This window comes from Symphodus melops (genome assembly GCF_947650265.1).
Source record: "Symphodus melops genome assembly, chromosome: 14".
NCBI lineage: Eukaryota > Metazoa > Chordata > Actinopteri > Labriformes > Labridae > Symphodus > Symphodus melops.
This window is the reverse complement of record NC_136704.1, coordinates 1,370,653-1,386,533: the sequence shown is the minus strand read 5'-3', so window position 1 is coordinate 1,386,533 and position 15,881 is coordinate 1,370,653. Positions and strand designations below refer to the sequence as shown.

Below are 15,881 nucleotides of genomic sequence, written 5' to 3'. Positions count from 1 at the left end.
CTTTAACAGTCTGTCTCAGAGTAACAGCTCCATCTTTAACAGTCAGTCTGTCTCATAGTAACAGCTCCATCTTTAACAGTCAGTCTGTCTCAGAGTAACAGCTCCATCTTTAACAGTCAGTCTCATAGTAACAGCTCCATCTTTAACAGTCAGTCTCAGAGTAACAGCTCCATCTTTAACAGTCAGTCTCATAGTAACAGCTCCATCTTTAACAGTCAGTCTGTCTCAGAGTAACAGCTCCATCTTTAACAGTCAGTCTCATAGTAACAGCTCCATCTTTAACAGTCAGTCTCATAGTAACAGCTCCATCTTTAACAGTCAGTCTGTCTCATAGTAACAGCTCCATCTTTAACAGTCAGTCTCATAGTAACAGCTCCATCTTTAACAGTCTGTCTGTCTCATAGTAACAGCTCCATCTTTAACAGTCTGTCTCATAGTAACAGCTCCATCTTTAACAGTCAGTCTGTCTCATAGTAACAGCTCCATCTTTAACAGTCAGTCTGTCTCATAGTAACAGCTCCATCTTTAACAGTCTGTCTCATAGTAACAGCTCCATCTTTAATGGTCAGTCTCATAGTAACAGCTCCATCTTTAATGGTCAGTCTCATAGTAACAGCTCCATCTTTAACAGTCAGTCTCATAGTAACAGCTCCATCTTTAACAGTCTGTCTCATAGTAACAGCTCCATCTTTAACAGTCTGTCTCATAGTAACAGCTCCATCTTTAACAGTCTGTCTCATAGTAACAGCTCCATCTTTAACAGTCAGTCTCATAGTAACAGCTCCATCTTTAACAGTCAGTCTGTCTCATAGTAACAGCTCCATCTTTAACAGTCAGTCTGTCTCATAGTAACAGCTCCATCTTTAACAGTCTGTCTCATAGTAACAGCTCCATCTTTCACAGTCAGTCTGTCTCATAGTAACGGCTCCATCTTTAACAGTCAGTCTGTCTCATAGTAACAGCTCCATCTTTAACAGTCAGTCTCATAGTAACAGCTCCATCTTTAACAGTCAGTCTGTCTCATAGTAACAGCTCCATCTTTAACAGTCTGTCTCAGAGTAACAGCTCCATCTTTAACAGTCAGTCTGTCTCATAGTAACAGCTCCATCTTTAACAGTCTGTCTCATAGTAACAGCTCCATCTTTAACAGTCTGTCTCAGAGTAACAGCTCCATCTTTAACAGTCTGTCAGTCTCATAGTAACAGCTCCATCTTTAACAGTCAGTCTGTCTCATAGTAACAGCTCCATCTTTAACAGTCTGTCTCATAGTAACAGCTCCATCTTTAACAGTCTGTCTCATAGTAACAGCTCCATCTTTAACAGTCTGTCTCATAGTAACAGCTCCATCTTTAACAGTCTGTCTCATAGTAACAGCTCCATCTTTATTGGTCAGTCTGTCTCATAGTAACAGCTCCATCTTTAACAGTCAGTCTGTCTCATAGTAACAGCTCCATCTTTAACAGTCTGTCTCATAGTAACAGCTCCATCTTTAACAGTCTGTCTCAGAGTAACAGCTCCATCTTTAACAGTCTGTCAGTCTCATAGTAACAGCTCCATCTTTAACAGTCAGTCTGTCTCATAGTAACAGCTCCATCTTTAACAGTCAGTCTCATAGTAACAGCTCCATCTTTAACAGTCTGTCTCATAGTAACAGCTCCATCTTTAACAGTCTGTCTCAGAGTAACAGCTCCATCTTTAACAGTCAGTCTGTCTCAGAGTAACAGCTCCATCTTTAACAGTCTGTCAGTCTCATAGTAACAGCTCCATCTTTAACAGTCAGTCTGTCTCATAGTAACAGCTCCATCTTTAACAGTCAGTCTGTCTCATAGTAACAGCTCCATCTTTAACAGTCAGTCTGTCTCATAGTAACAGCTCCATCTTTAACAGTCAGTCTCATAGTAACAGCTCCATCTTTAACAGTCAGTCTCATAGTAACAGCTCCATCTTTAACAGTCAGTCTGTCTCATAGTAACAGCTCCATCTTTAACAGTCAGTCTGTCTCATAGTAACAGCTCCATCTTTAACAGTCAGTCTGAGACGCCTCGGAGAAGCCAACACTCTCTCATGATCTGTCTGTTTTGTGTCCTGACATGTTGTTTTCTGTTTGAAGAGCCCAACAAAGATCCTGGAAGAGCCGAAGTTCTTGTTCCAAACACGTGTGAACTGGACTCATCGCAGACTTTAAGTATGACTTCCTGCGCTGATAGGCTAACACTAACGTGTCACACAGTGACGTGTTTGTACCGTGTGACGTGTTTGTACCGTGTGTCGTGTTTGTACCGTGTGACGTGTTTGTACCGTGTGTCGTGTATGTACCGTGTTTGTACCGTGTGACGTGTATGTACCGTGTTTGTACCGTGTTTGTACCGTGTGTCGTGTATGTACCGTGTTTGTACCGTGTGACGTGTTTGTACCGTGTGTCGTGTTTGTACCGTGTGTCGTGTATGTACCGTGTGTGGTGTTTGTACCGTGTTTGTACCGTGTGTCGTGTTTGTACCGTGTGTGGTGTTTGTACCGTGTTTGTACCGTGTGTCGTGTTTGTACCGTGTTTGTACCGTGTGACGTGTTTGTACCGTGTGTCGTGTATGTACCGTGTGTCGTGTATGTACCGTGTGTCGTGTATGTACCGTGTGTCGTGTATGTACCGTGTGACGTGTTTGTACCGTGTGTGGTGTATGTACCGTGTGTGGTGTTTGTACCGTGTGACGTGTTTGTACCGTGTGTGGTGTTTGTACCGTGTGTGGTGTTTGTACCGTGTGTGGTGTTTGTACCGTGTGACGTGTTTGTACCGTGTGTGGTGTTTGTACCGTGTGACGTGTATGTACCGTGTGACGTGTATGTACCGTGTGACGTGTTTGTACCGTGTGTCGTGTATGTACCGTGTGTCGTGTATGTACCGTGTTTGTACCGTGTGACGTGTATGTACCGTGTTTCGTGTATGTACCGTATTTGTACCGTGTGACGTGTATGTACCGTGTTTGTACCGTGTGTCGTGTATGTACCGTGTTTGTACCGTGTGACGTGTTTGTACCGTGTGTCGTGTTTGTACCGTGTGTCGTGTTTGTACCGTGTGTCGTGTATGTACCGTGTGTCGTGTATGTACCGTGTGTGGTGTTTGTACCGTGTGACGTGTTTGTACCGTGTGTCGTGTATGTACCGTGTGTCGTGTATGTACCGTGTGTCGTGTATGTACCGTGTGTCGTGTATGTACCGTGTGACGTGTTTGTACCGTGTGTCGTGTATGTACCGTGTGTCGTGTATGTACCGTGTGTGGTGTATGTACCGTGTGTGGTGTTTGTACCGTGTGACGTGTTTGTACCGTGTGTGGTGTTTGTACCGTGTGTGGTGTTTGTACCGTGTGTGGTGTTTGTACCGTGTGTGGTGTTTGTACCTTGTGTGGTGTTTGTACCGTGTGACGTGTATGTACCGTGTGACGTGTTTGTACCGTGTGACGTGTTTGTACCGTGTGACGTGTATGTACCGTGTGACGTGTTTGTACCGTGTGACGTGTTTGTACCGTGTGACGTGTTTGTACCGTGTGACGTGTATGTACCGTGTGACGTGTTTGTACCGTGTGTGGTGTTTGTACCGTGTGTCGTGTATGTACCGTGTGTGGTATTTGTACCGTGTGTCGTGTTTGTACCGTGTGACGTGTTTGTACCGTGTGACGTGTATGTACCGTGTGACGTGTTTGTACCGTGTGTGGTGTTTGTACCGTGTGTGGTGTTTGTACCGTGTGTGGTGTTTGTACCGTGTGACGTGTATGTACCGTGTGACGTGTTTGTACCGTGTGACGTGTTTGTACCGTGTGACGTGTATGTACCGTGTGACGTGTTTGTACCGTGTGTGGTGTTTGTACCTTGTGTGGTGTTTGTACCGTGTGTCGTGTTTGTACCGTGTGACGTGTTTGTACCGTGTGACGTGTTTGTACCGTGTGTCGTGTTTGTACCGTGTGACGTGTTTGTACCGTGTGTGGTGTATGTACCGTGTGTCGTGTATGTACCGTGTGTCGTGTTTGTACCGTGTGTCGTGTTTGTACCTTGTGTGGTGTATGTACCGTGTGACGTGTTTGTACCGTGTGACGTGTTTGTACCGTGTGTGGTGTATGTACCGTGTGTCGTGTATGTACCGTGTGTCGTGTTTGTACCGTGTGTCGTGTTTGTACCTTGTGTGGTGTATGTACCGTGTGACGTGTTTGTACCGTGTGACGTGTTTGTACCGTGTGTGGTGTATGTACCGTGTGACGTGTTTGTACCGTGTGACGTGTTTGTACCGTGTGACGTGTTTGTACCGTGTGTGGTGTATGTACCGTGTGTGGTGTTTGTACCGTGTGTGGTGTTTGTACCGTGTGACGTGTTTGTACCGTGTGACGTGTTTGTCCCGTGTGTCGTGTTTGTACCGTGTGTCGTGTTTGTACCGTGTGTCGTGTTTGTACCGTGTGACGTGTTTGTACCGTGTGACGTGTATGTACCGTGTTACGTGTATGTACCGTGTGGTGTTTGTACCGTGTGTGGTGTTTGTACCGTGTGACGTGTTTGTACCGTGTGTGGTGTATGTACCGTGTGTCGTGTTTGTACCGTGTGTGGTGTTTGTACCGCGTGACGTGTTTGTACCGTGTGTCGTGTTTAACCGTGTGACGTGTTTAACCGTGTGACGTGTTTGTACCGTGTGACGTGTTTGTACCGTGTGTGGTGTATGTACCGTGTGACGTGTTTGTACCGTGTGTCGTGTTTGTACCGTGTGACGTGTATGTACCGTGTGACGTGTATGTACCGTGTGTCGTGTTTGTACCGTGTGTGGTGTATGTACCGTGTGACGTGTTTGTACCGTGTGACGTGTATGTACCGTGTGACGTGTATGTACCGTGTGTCGTGTATGTACCGTGTGTCGTGTTTGTACCGTGTGTCGTGTTTGTACCGTGTGTGGTGTATGTACCGTGTGTGGTGTATGTACCGTGTGACGTGTTTGTACCGTGTGACGTGTTTGTACCGTGTGTGGTGTTTGTACCGTGTGTGGTGTATGTACCGTGTGACGTGTTTGTACCGTGTGTCGTGTTTGTACCGTGTGACGTGTTTAACCGTGTGACGTGTATGTACCGTGTGTGGTGTATGTACCGTGTGTCGTGTTTGTACCGTGTGACGTGTTTGTACCGTGTGTCGTGTTTGTACCGTGTGTCGTGTATGTACCGTGTGTGGTGTATGTACCGTGTGTCGTGTATGTACCGTGTGACGTGTTTGTACAGTGTGACGTGTTTGTACCGTGTCTCGTGTTTGTACCGTGTGTCGTGTTTGTACAGTGTGACGTGTTTGTACCGTGTCTCGTGTTTGTACCGTGTGGTGTTTGTACCGTGTGTCGTGTTTGTACAGTGTGACGTGTTTGTACCGTGTCTCGTGTTTGTACAGTGTGACGTGTTTGTACCGTGTGTCGTGTTTGTACCGTATCTCGTGTTTGTACCGTGTGTCGTGTATGTACCGTGTGTCGTGTATGTACCGTGTGACGTGTATGTACCGTGTCTCGTGTTTGTACCGTGTGACGTGTATGTACCGTGTGTCGTGTTTGTACCGTGTGTCGTGTATGTACCGTGTGTCGTGTATGTACCGTATCTCGTGTTTGTACCGTGTCTCGTGTTTGTACCGTGTGTCGTGTATGTACCGTATCTCGTGTTTGTACCGTGTCTCGTGTTTGTACCGTGTGACGTGTATGTACCGTGTGTCGTGTTTGTACCGTGTGACGTGTTTGTACCGTGTGACGTGTTTGTACCGTGTGACGTGTTTGTACCGTGTGTCGTGTATGTACCGTGTGTCGTGTTTGTACCGTGTGTCGTGTATGTACCGTGTGTCGTGTATGTACCGTGTGACGTGTTTGTACCGTGTGACGTGTTTGTACCGTGTGACGTGTTTGTACCGTGTGTCGTGTATGTACCGTGTGTCGTGTATGTACCGTGTGTCGTGTATGTACCGTGTCTCGTGTTTGTACCGTGTGTCGTGTATGTACCGTGTGACGTGTTTGTACCGTGTGTCGTGTATGTACCGTGTGACGTGTATGTACCGTGTGACGTGTTTGTACCGTGTGTGGTGTTTGTACCGTGTGTCGTGTATGTACCGTGTGACGTGTTTGTACCGTGTGTCGTGTTTGTACCGTGTGACGTGTATGTACCGTGTGACGTGTTTGTACCGTGTGTGGTGTTTGTACCGTGTCTCGTGTTTGTACCATGTGTGGTGTATGTACCGTGTGTGGTGTATGTACCGTGTGACGTGTATGTACCGTGTGACGTGTTTGTACCATGTGTGGTGTATGTACCGTGTGTGGTGTATGTACCGTGTGTCGTGTATGTACCGTGTGACGTGTTTGTACCGTGTGTCGTGTTTGTACCATGTGTGGTGTATGTACCGTGTGTGGTGTATGTACCGTGTGACGTGTATGTACCGTGTGACGTGTTTGTACCATGTGTGGTGTTTGTACCGTGTGTCGTGTTTGTACCGTGTGTCGTGTTTGTACCGTGTCTCGTGTTTGTACCGTGTGACATGTTTGTACCGTGTGACGTGTTTGTACCGTGTGACGTGTTTGTACCGTGTGACATGTTTGTACCGTGTCTCGTGTTTGTACCGTGTGACATGTTTGTACCGTGTGACGTGTTTGTACCGTGTGACGTGTTTGTACCGTGTGTCGTGTTTGTACCGTGTGACGTGTTTGTACCGTGTGACATGTTTGTACCGTGTGACGTGTTTGTATGATGACGGTCGTCTGTCTCGTTTCAGATCACAGTCATATAAACGTGGCGGTGGCGGAGACGTGCGCTCTGGATCTGGACGAGAAGCATCACTTGGTACGTCTGAGTCATTTTACAGTTTCTTTGGGTTTCGGGTCAGAACAGAAGAGTTTGATGTTCAGGTCGTAAAGATTCGACGCGCTCGCTCAAAGGAGATAAACTCTTTGATGTTTTCTGTTTGATGATGTTCAGAACATTTCAGACTCTTTCTTTGTTTCTTCATCAGAAAACTGAAGCGAGCGGTGTTCAGCAGCGCAGCTCGAAACCTTCACCGAGGTTTGACGTCCTTTTGAAGTAAGAATGTGCCGAGACTTCGGATCAGGAGACATTCTGTGATTCTATCTGTCCACGAAAACCTCCCGATAACAAAACCATCGATCCACAGACCCACGTGGACCCACAGTCCAGACCCGACCATGGATCGATCCCCGTCACTGCTTCCACGGGTCAAACGCTTTTCAGAGGACGACTCTGATCACAAGGCGAAGAGGAAGAAGGAAAGTGAGCACGAGGAAAAGCGAGGAAAACAAACACAACCTGAGCCAATCAAATGCAGCGCCTCACCTCAAAGTCATCAGAGCATCAAAGAGGAGCCGCAGGACGGCTGCCAGGTGAGTCAGCTGTCCTGGGTTTAGGAGAGACCTTCTCTACAGCTGATCTCTCACGTCTGACACTCTTCACGCTGTTTGAATAACTCCTTCAACAGGTTCGAGGCGGGACTTCGGGCCGAAGGTCGAACGTTTTCTCCGTCAGTCCAGATTTTAAGAAGCCACGCGCTCGAGAAGACGCCATTAAGGACGCCGTTGGTAGGAAAGGAAACAGCCGGCAGCACCTAAACGCCTCACAGGAGCGTCACGGAGGCGGTGAGTTTTCTGTCGTGTTGGGGGCGGCGTGTTGCGTCATCATGGCGTTATCTTACAGTTTAAATAGTTCTTCTTCATGCTCTCTCAGCTGATAGGAAGCTCAAAGTGGAGCCGACGTGGAGCATGGATCCAGAGCTCGCTCTGTCCGACAGCGAGGGGAGAGGAGACGAGGTGAAGTCACATGACCTGACGCTGACACACATGAAGTCTGAGCGTGCGTAGAGGACAGGAAGTGAAACGACGTCTGATGTGGAGTCTGTGGTTGATGTTTCAGAAAGAGGAGGAGGAGGGGGGTCCTGCAGAGCTGCTGGACTCGGACGTCACCTGGATCAGCCACAGCGTGCTGCAGAGACGAGACGGGCCGGATGGCGTTTCAGGTGAATACAGTCACATGGTTCCTGTGGATCAGTCAGAAGTGTTGAGGGTTCATAAACTCTGAAGAGCGGAGCAGACGAGTGACCACACACACGATGTCACTGTGCTCACAAACGGCGAGCAGAAGAGAGAGAGGGAAGATGGAGAGTTCAGGAAGTTTAGCTTCAGGATTAATCCTGCTGAGTGCACCGCTGGCCAATCACCATCTGAGATGTTTGATTTGACCAATCAGATCGTTTGTATCTGCAGGACTTTCCTAAGAAGTCATCAGTGACACTGATCTGTGTTTTTAAGGACTGGGGGAGAAGGCCAACGACAGTCTGGACATGATGTTTGACACCACGGCTTACGGAGAGTACCGATCCTTCAACAGCTCACGCTGTGGAGCGAGCGAGCCGCGTGGGGACGGAGGAGACGAGGAGCAGGAGGAGCAGGAGGAGCAGGAGGAGCAGGATGGTAGGATTTGGAGGCGTTTGTCTCTTTGGTGTGCAGATCGGTGTGCTAACCAGTCTTTGTTCTCCCACATCAGATCCTGATGAGACCTGCGTGAGTCAGATGAAGGGGCACAAAGTGAGGTGAGACACGAGTCATTTCACACGTTACACAGAGACGTTTGGTTGGGATGATGACCTCTCTCATGTCTGTGACACAGCCGGCCCTCGTTTGCTCACGTGGCTGTGATCCGTAAGAAGGAGGAGAGGAGGAAGCTGAAGGGCACCACCTGTAAAGAATGTGACGTGGTAAGTGATCTGTCAGTGTCACACGCGTGTTTCTGTCACAGCTCCTCTCACACCTGATGTTGACTCCACAGTACTACGCTCACCTGCCGGACGACGAGAGACAGAAGAAGCTGTCTGCATGTTCCAGGCACAGGTTCCTCTACATCCCTCCATGTACTCCGGAAAACTTCTGGGAGGTTGGATTCCCATCGACTCAAACGTGCATCGAGCGAGGTGACTCGTCTTCTCTTCACTCTTTATTAGTATTTAAAGGGATACTTCACACATTTACATGAAACATGTGTTTTTCTTTGCCTGGAAGTTTTCTTCATATGACGCTTTTTGCATCACATGAAGAAAACTTCCAGGCAAAGAAAAACACATTTCTCTGGTCTCAGGACAAAATGAAGGCTGGACTCACGACCATCCAACACTACGACCATGTTTCTAATGATACACAGCTTCATGTAAAGGATCCCTTTAAAGATTTAAGGACGTCTGATCTCTACCATGGGCTTTGTTCTGTCTGCAGGATACATCCGGGAGGAGGAGAATCCTCAGGCTCGCACTCGGAGGAGACAACCGTTCAACGCTCTGTTCTCCCCGAAGAAGAACCACGAGGAGGGCTGAGGGACACGCTCACGTGTCTGACGGACAGTTTGAAGAAGAACCACGAGGAGGGCTGAGGGACACGCTGCGTGTCTGACGGACAGTTTGAAGAAGAACCACGAGGAGGGCTGAGGGACACGCTCACGTGTCTGACGGACAGTTTGAAGAAGAACCACGAGGAGGGCTGAGGGACACGCTGCGTGTCTGACGGACAGTTTGAAGAAGAACCACGAGGAGGGCTCAGGGACACGCTGCGTGTCTGACGGACAGTTTGAAGAAGAACCACGAGGAGGGCTCAGGGACACGCTGCGTGTCTGACGGACAGTTTGAAGAAGAAGTTAAAAAGGAACACTCGGAGACCTTCAGAACATTTATTTGGTTTATAAAACAGCTTTGGTAGAATCATCAGTTCAGGACGGAGGTGAGCGTGTGAGCTGCAGGTCAGAGTCCGAATAAAGCAGCAGAGCTTCTCCCATGTGACTGACGAGCACGCTGCGAACACAGAGGACGTTATTAACCAATGAGATGAGTCGAGATCTGAAACACGGGGGAGGGACACGCACCAGATCAGAGACGGAGTGTTGACGACCATGTCGAAGATAAACGGAGAGAGACACACGGCAGAAACCTGCGAGGGAGGAGAAGAGCGGTTAGTACACAGACCATAGGCTCCGCCCCTTTCATGTCGAAGCTGTGTTTGTGTGCAGGAGTTCACCTGCAGTCTGAAAAATAATAAATGATCCAAAGTGTCTTGTTCTTCTGTTTTTGTTGCCGTGGTAACAGACCGGTTAGAATGCGATCACATGACCCTGCTGTGTCGTGATGTCATTAATCACCTTGGACAGAAAGATCCAGACCCCGAAGTGTTCCACTGATAATCCGCTTTTCAGTTTGACGGTTGCCAACAGCAACAGGAAGCCGAGCAGAGCGCTGTGAGGACATGAAGAACATCAGATTTACAACATAAACACATCTTCATGTCGACCAATCACAGCCTTTCCTCATCTGGATGGTAGGCGAGGCGTGCTGTGTGTTTGAGGACCCGTGTGCCGCTCGCCATTTTCACAGTCCTTCTTGTTCTGGTTTTAGTGTTTCAGAAACGCAGCTTCCCCCCCCCCCATGATGTCATTGTAGCAAGCACAAGCCAACCAATCAGATCAGACTTTGCACACGTGGGGACTCTGGGCCACCGCCGACAGACGAGAGAGCCTGCATGGAGGAGGGTCAGTCTGAGGCCGGGACCATAGACTGTAGGGGGGTCAGTCTGGGACTGTAGGGGGGTCAGTCTGAGGCTGGGACCATAGACTGTAGGGGGGTCAGTCTGAGGCCGGGACCATAGACTGTAGGGGGGGGTCAGTCTGAGGCCGGGACCATCGACTGTAGGGGGGTCAGTCTGAGGCCGGGACCATAGACTGTAGGGGGGGTCAGTCTGAGGCCGGGACCATCGACTGTAGGGGGGTCAGTCTGAGGCCGGGACCATAGACTGTAGGGGGGGGTCAGTCTGAGGCCGGGACCATAGACTGTAGGGGGGGGGTCAGTCTGAGGCCGGGACCATCGACTGTAGGGGGGTCAGTCTCAGGCCGGGACCATAGACTGTAGGGGGGGTCAGTCTGAGGCCGGGACCATAGACTGTAGGGGGGTCAGTCTGAGGCCGGGACCATAGACTAGGGGGTCAGTCTGAGGCTGGGACCATAGACTGTAGGGGGGTCAGTCTGAGGCCGGGACCATAGACTAGGGGGTTAGTCTGAGGCTGGGACCATCGACTGTAGGGGGTTAGTCTGAGGCCGGGACCATAGACTAGGGGGTTAGTCTGAGGCTGGGACCATAGACTGTAGGGGGGTCAGTCTGAGGCCGGGACCATAGACTAGGGGGTCAGTCTGAGGCTGGGACCATAGACTGTAGGGGGGTCAGTCTGAGGCCGGGACCATAGACTAGGGGGTTAGTCTGAGGCTGGGACCATCGACTGTAGGGGGGTCAGTCTGAGGCCGGGACCATAGACTGTAGGGGGGGTCAGTCTGAGGCCGGGACCATCGACTGTAGGGGGGTCAGTCTCAGGCCGGGACCATAGACTGTAGGGGGGGTCAGTCTGAGGCCGGGACCATAGACTGTAGGGGGGGTCAGTCTGAGGCCAGGACCATCGACTGTAGGGGGGTCAGTCTGAGGCCGGGACCATCGACTGTAGGGGGGTCAGTCTGAGGCCGGGACCATCGACTGTAGGGGGGTCAGTCTGAGGCCAGGACCATAGACTGTAGGGGGGTCAGTCTGAGGCCGGGACCATAGACTAGGGGGTCAGTCTGAGGCCGGGACCATAGACTAGGGGGTTAGTCTGAGGCCGGGACCATAGACTAGGGGGTTAGTCTGAGGCTGGGACCATAGACTGTAGGGGGGTCAGTCTGAGGCCGGGACCATAGACTAGGGGGTCAGTCTGAGGCTGGGACCATAGACTGTAGGGGGGGGTCAGTCTGAGTCTATGTGGACCTTAAAGGACAGAAGAACATGGAACCAACCTGTTTGACCGCGTAGCGAGCGATTGGCTTCCTGGATATTTGCTCCACCTTTTTGTGCAGCTGCCGCGAAGTTAAAAATCTTTAAATGTTTCAGAAAGGCGGCGTCCATGTGACTGGCGCTGTGGCGCTCTCCAAATGTCTGATATTCCCCGTCGTTTAACGGCCTACAGATCGTGTTGTAACCACGTCCTCTGATCAGGAAACAAACGACCTCAGATATTAGCAGTGACGGTCATACAGCGGGCGACGTCAACAGACTGTTGTCATGGAGACAGGACAGACATGTTTGATAATAACCAGGCAGCCTCCCTGTTTGAACGCCCAGGTGAGAGTTGGTTCCTCCCTTACCTGGCACAGCAGCCGCAGTGAAACGTGTGAGACTGCAGGGAGGGGAACTCCAGCGCCCCCATCAGGTCACCTGCAGAGACAAACACACCTGGAGCACGAAGGGTCTGCTGAAGGTCCAAACGTGAGTGAAGAAACATTCTTTGTACCTGTCAGGTGAGCGGCGACGCCCAGAAGCAGCACGCTGTCAAGAAACCAGGAAGAAGAGAGATGAGCTCAAAACGACCCAATATCACCTGAACAGGTAACTGATGACCTCTGACCCTCACCTGAACAGGTAACTGACAACCTCTGACCCTCACCTGAACAGGTAACTGATGACCTCTGACCCTCACCTGAACAGGTAACTGACAACCTCTGACCCTCACCTGAACAGATAACTGACGACATCTGACCTCACCTGAACAGGTAACTGACAACCTCTGACCCTCACCTGAACAGATAACTGACGACATCTGACCTCACCTGAACAGATAACTGATGACATCTGACCCTCACCTGAACAGATAACTGATGACATCTGACCCTCACCTGAACAGGTAACTGACGACCTCTGACCCTCACCTGAACAGGTAACTGACGACATCTGACCTCACCTGAACAGATAACTGACGACATCTGACCTCACCTGAACAGATAACTGATGACATCTGACCCTCACCTGAACAGGTAACTGACGACCTCTGACCCTCACCTGAACAGATAACTGACGACATCTGACCTCACCTGAACAGGTAACTGACAACCTCTGACCCTCACCTGAACAGATAACTGACGACCTCTGACCTTCACCTGAACAGATAACTGATGACCTCTGACCCTCACCTGAACAGGTAACTGACAACCTCTGACCCTCACCTGAACAGATAACTGACGACATCTGACCTCACCTGAACAGATAACTGATGACATCTGACCCTCACCTGAACAGATAACTGATGACATCTGACCCTCACCTGAACAGGTAACTGACGACCTCTGACCCTCACCTGAACAGGTAACTGACGACATCTGACCTCACCTGAACAGATAACTGACGACATCTGACCTCACCTGAACAGATAACTGATGACATCTGACCCTCACCTGAACAGGTAACTGACGACCTCTGACCCTCACCTGAACAGATAACTGACGACATCTGACCTCACCTGAACAGGTAACTGACAACCTCTGACCCTCACCTGAACAGATAACTGACGACCTCTGACCCTCACCTGAACAGATAACTGATGACCTCTGACCCTCACCTGAACAGGTAACTGACAACCTCTGACCCTCACCTGAACAGATAACTGACGACATCTGACCTCACCTGAACAGATAACTGATGACATCTGACCCTCACCTGAACAGATAACTGATGACATCTGACCCTCACCTGAACAGATAACTGACGACATCTGACCTCACCTGAACAGATAACTGATGACATCTGACCCTCACCTGAACAGATAACTGATGACATCTGACCCTCACCTGAACAGGTAACTGACGACCTCTGACCTCACCTGAACAGGTAACTGATGACCTCCGACCCTCACCTGAAAAGGTAACTGACGACCTCTGACCCTCACCTGAAAAGGTAACTGACGACCTCTGACCCTCACCTGAACAGGTAACTGATGACCTCCGACCCTCACCTGAAAAGGTAACAGTTGACCTCTGACCCTCACCTGAAAAGGTAACAGTTGACCTCTGACCCTCACCTGAGCAGGTAACTGATGACCTTTGACCCTGTGTGTTCGTATGAGTGATGAAGAGGGGTGTTTCCTCACCTGAACAGGTAGTTGATGACCTGCTGCTCGAGGTCACTGTAATGGAAACAGAAACACTGACATGCGTCGTTACAGAAAGTCCTTGAGGAGCAGGCTGTTACTTACCTGAGGTTACCTGGTCTATGGTGAACCTGGAACACTCTGTACGCACCTTCAAAATAAAAGAAACTCATTTAGGCTCCTCCACAATAATTCACATCTTCAATGTTTTTCAAGGTTCAAGGTTCAAGGTTCTTTATTTGTCAAATATGCTCCATGTTAAACATACAGCACAGATGAAATTGCAATCCCCCCCCCAGTGCAAACCTGCTGTGCATAAAAAGAGCACTAAGAAAACTAGCAATAAAAAACAATACTATAAACAAATAACTAAAGACATTTGGACAACAAATAACGAACGACAGACAATCGACAGACGAGGGCACCTGTGAGTATTTCACCATGAGGTAGTATGTGGATAAATTAAAGTATTAACAGTATAAACAGAGTGCAGATTAAGCTAAAAAGTGAGGTAGTGCGTTGTAGAGTAGCAAATAGTGCAAATAGCATAAAACGCAGGTTTGCCGGGAGAGAGAGGAGCCGCTGCGTGCACCCGCGCCGCCATCTTGGATCATATCTTTTATCTGTTTTTAGGGTCTGAAGTGAATCTGAAGATTAATTATCGCACCTGCAGGAAGTCAGAGTGAGCTGACTGAGAGAAGGCAGCAGGATATAATCACGAGAATTCACCTGGAGCCAGTGGGAGGGGCTTAGACTGTCTGCACGCCACCTCTACCGTCTCTACAGACTGTCTGCACGCCACCTCTACCGTCTCTACAGACTGTCTGCACGCCACCTCTACCGTCTCTACAGACTGTCTGCACGCCACCTCTCCCGTCTCTACAGACTGTCTGCACGCCACCTCTACCGTCTACAGACTGTCTGCACGCCACCTCTACCGTCTCTACAGACTGTCTGCACGCCACCTCTCCCGTCTCTACAGACTGTCTGCACGCCACCTCTACCGTCTCTACAGACTGTCTGCACGCCACCTCTACCGTCTCTACAGACTGTCTGCACGCCACCTCCGCCCCCCTCCTGTCTCTCGCTGTAAGCTGCTTGTGCAAACAGCTTCCTGAGCTAACTCAGGTAAACGTGAATCATCTGTTTATAAAGTGTGAGAAATTACAAAGACTTCCTGGAGCCACCACATGGTCTGAAAGAGCAGAGGTGTCAGAGAGCTACAGGAGAGCATCCTCCTTCTGTGATGTCATCACAGAGTCACTGTCTCCAGAAGGACGGGATCACTTCAAAGAATCATTGTAATGTAAAGGTCACCAGGTGTCACTGTAAGGTCACCATGTGTCACTGTAAGGTCACCAGGTGTCACTGTAAGGTCACCAGGTGTCACTGTAAGGTCACCATGTGTCACTGTAAGGTCACCAGGTGTCACTGTAAGGTCACCATGTGTCACGGTAAGGTCACCATGTGTCACTGTAAGGTCACCATGTGTCACTGTAAGCTGACCATGTGTCACTGTAAGGTCACCATGTGTCACTGTAAGGTCACCATGTGTCACTGTAAGGTCACCAGGTGTCACTGTAAGGTCACCATGTGTCACGGTAAGGTCACCAGGTGTCACTGTAAGGTCACCATGTGTCACTGTAAGGTCACCATGTGTCACTGTAAGCTGACCATGTGTCACTGTAAGGTCACCAGGTGTCACTGTAAGGTCACCATGTGTCACTGTAAGGTCACCATGTGTCACTGTAAGGTCACCATGTGTCACTGTAAGGTCACCATGTGTCACTGTAAGGTCACCATGTGTCACTGTAAGGTCACCAGGTGTCACTGTAAGGTCACCATGTGTCACGGTAAGGTCACCAGGTGTCACTGTAAGGTCACCAGGTGTCACTGTAAGGTCACCAGGTGTCACT

The 15,881-nt window shown here is 49.6% G+C and overlaps 2 protein-coding genes across 6 annotated transcripts in view; one reads left to right on the top strand and one right to left on the bottom strand.

The window, feature by feature from the left end:
- Positions 1–11,032, top strand: part of rbbp8 (retinoblastoma binding protein 8) — a gene marked incomplete at its 5' end in the record, with an annotated part of 11,584 nt that extends 552 nt beyond the window's left edge. Inside the window, 14 exons of the mRNA XM_079361567.1 lie at positions 1,954–2,026; positions 2,111–2,185; positions 6,759–6,826; positions 6,996–7,045; positions 7,155–7,380; positions 7,476–7,632; positions 7,721–7,803; positions 7,907–8,009; positions 8,302–8,463; positions 8,537–8,582; positions 8,660–8,747; positions 8,819–8,960; positions 9,259–9,383; positions 11,004–11,032. Coding sequence (XP_079217693.1) covers positions 1,954–2,026; positions 2,111–2,185; positions 6,759–6,826; positions 6,996–7,045; positions 7,155–7,380; positions 7,476–7,632; positions 7,721–7,803; positions 7,907–8,009; positions 8,302–8,463; positions 8,537–8,582; positions 8,660–8,747; positions 8,819–8,960; positions 9,259–9,356 — 1,371 coding nt within the window. The 3' untranslated portion in view covers positions 9,357–9,383; positions 11,004–11,032. The remainder of the gene's footprint in view (positions 1–1,953; positions 2,027–2,110; positions 2,186–6,758; positions 6,827–6,995; positions 7,046–7,154; positions 7,381–7,475; positions 7,633–7,720; positions 7,804–7,906; positions 8,010–8,301; positions 8,464–8,536; positions 8,583–8,659; positions 8,748–8,818; positions 8,961–9,258; positions 9,384–11,003) is intronic.
- The window catches only part of tmem241 (transmembrane protein 241), a 14,412-nt gene continuing 8,136 nt past the window's right edge, over positions 9,606–15,881 (bottom strand). Inside the window, exons 9-15 of one of the 5 annotated variants that reach the window (XM_079361325.1) lie at positions 14,071–14,116; positions 13,966–14,001; positions 12,337–12,371; positions 12,191–12,260; positions 10,172–10,265; positions 9,899–9,963; positions 9,681–9,827 (exon numbers count right to left, since the gene is read on the bottom strand). In XM_079361325.1, the coding sequence (XP_079217451.1) occupies positions 9,746–9,827; positions 9,899–9,963; positions 10,172–10,265; positions 12,191–12,260; positions 12,337–12,371; positions 13,966–14,001; positions 14,071–14,116 (428 nt within the window). In that variant the 3' untranslated portion in view covers positions 9,681–9,745. The other 4 variants (XM_079361322.1, XM_079361326.1, XM_079361323.1 and 1 more) reach the window with 4 other exon arrangements.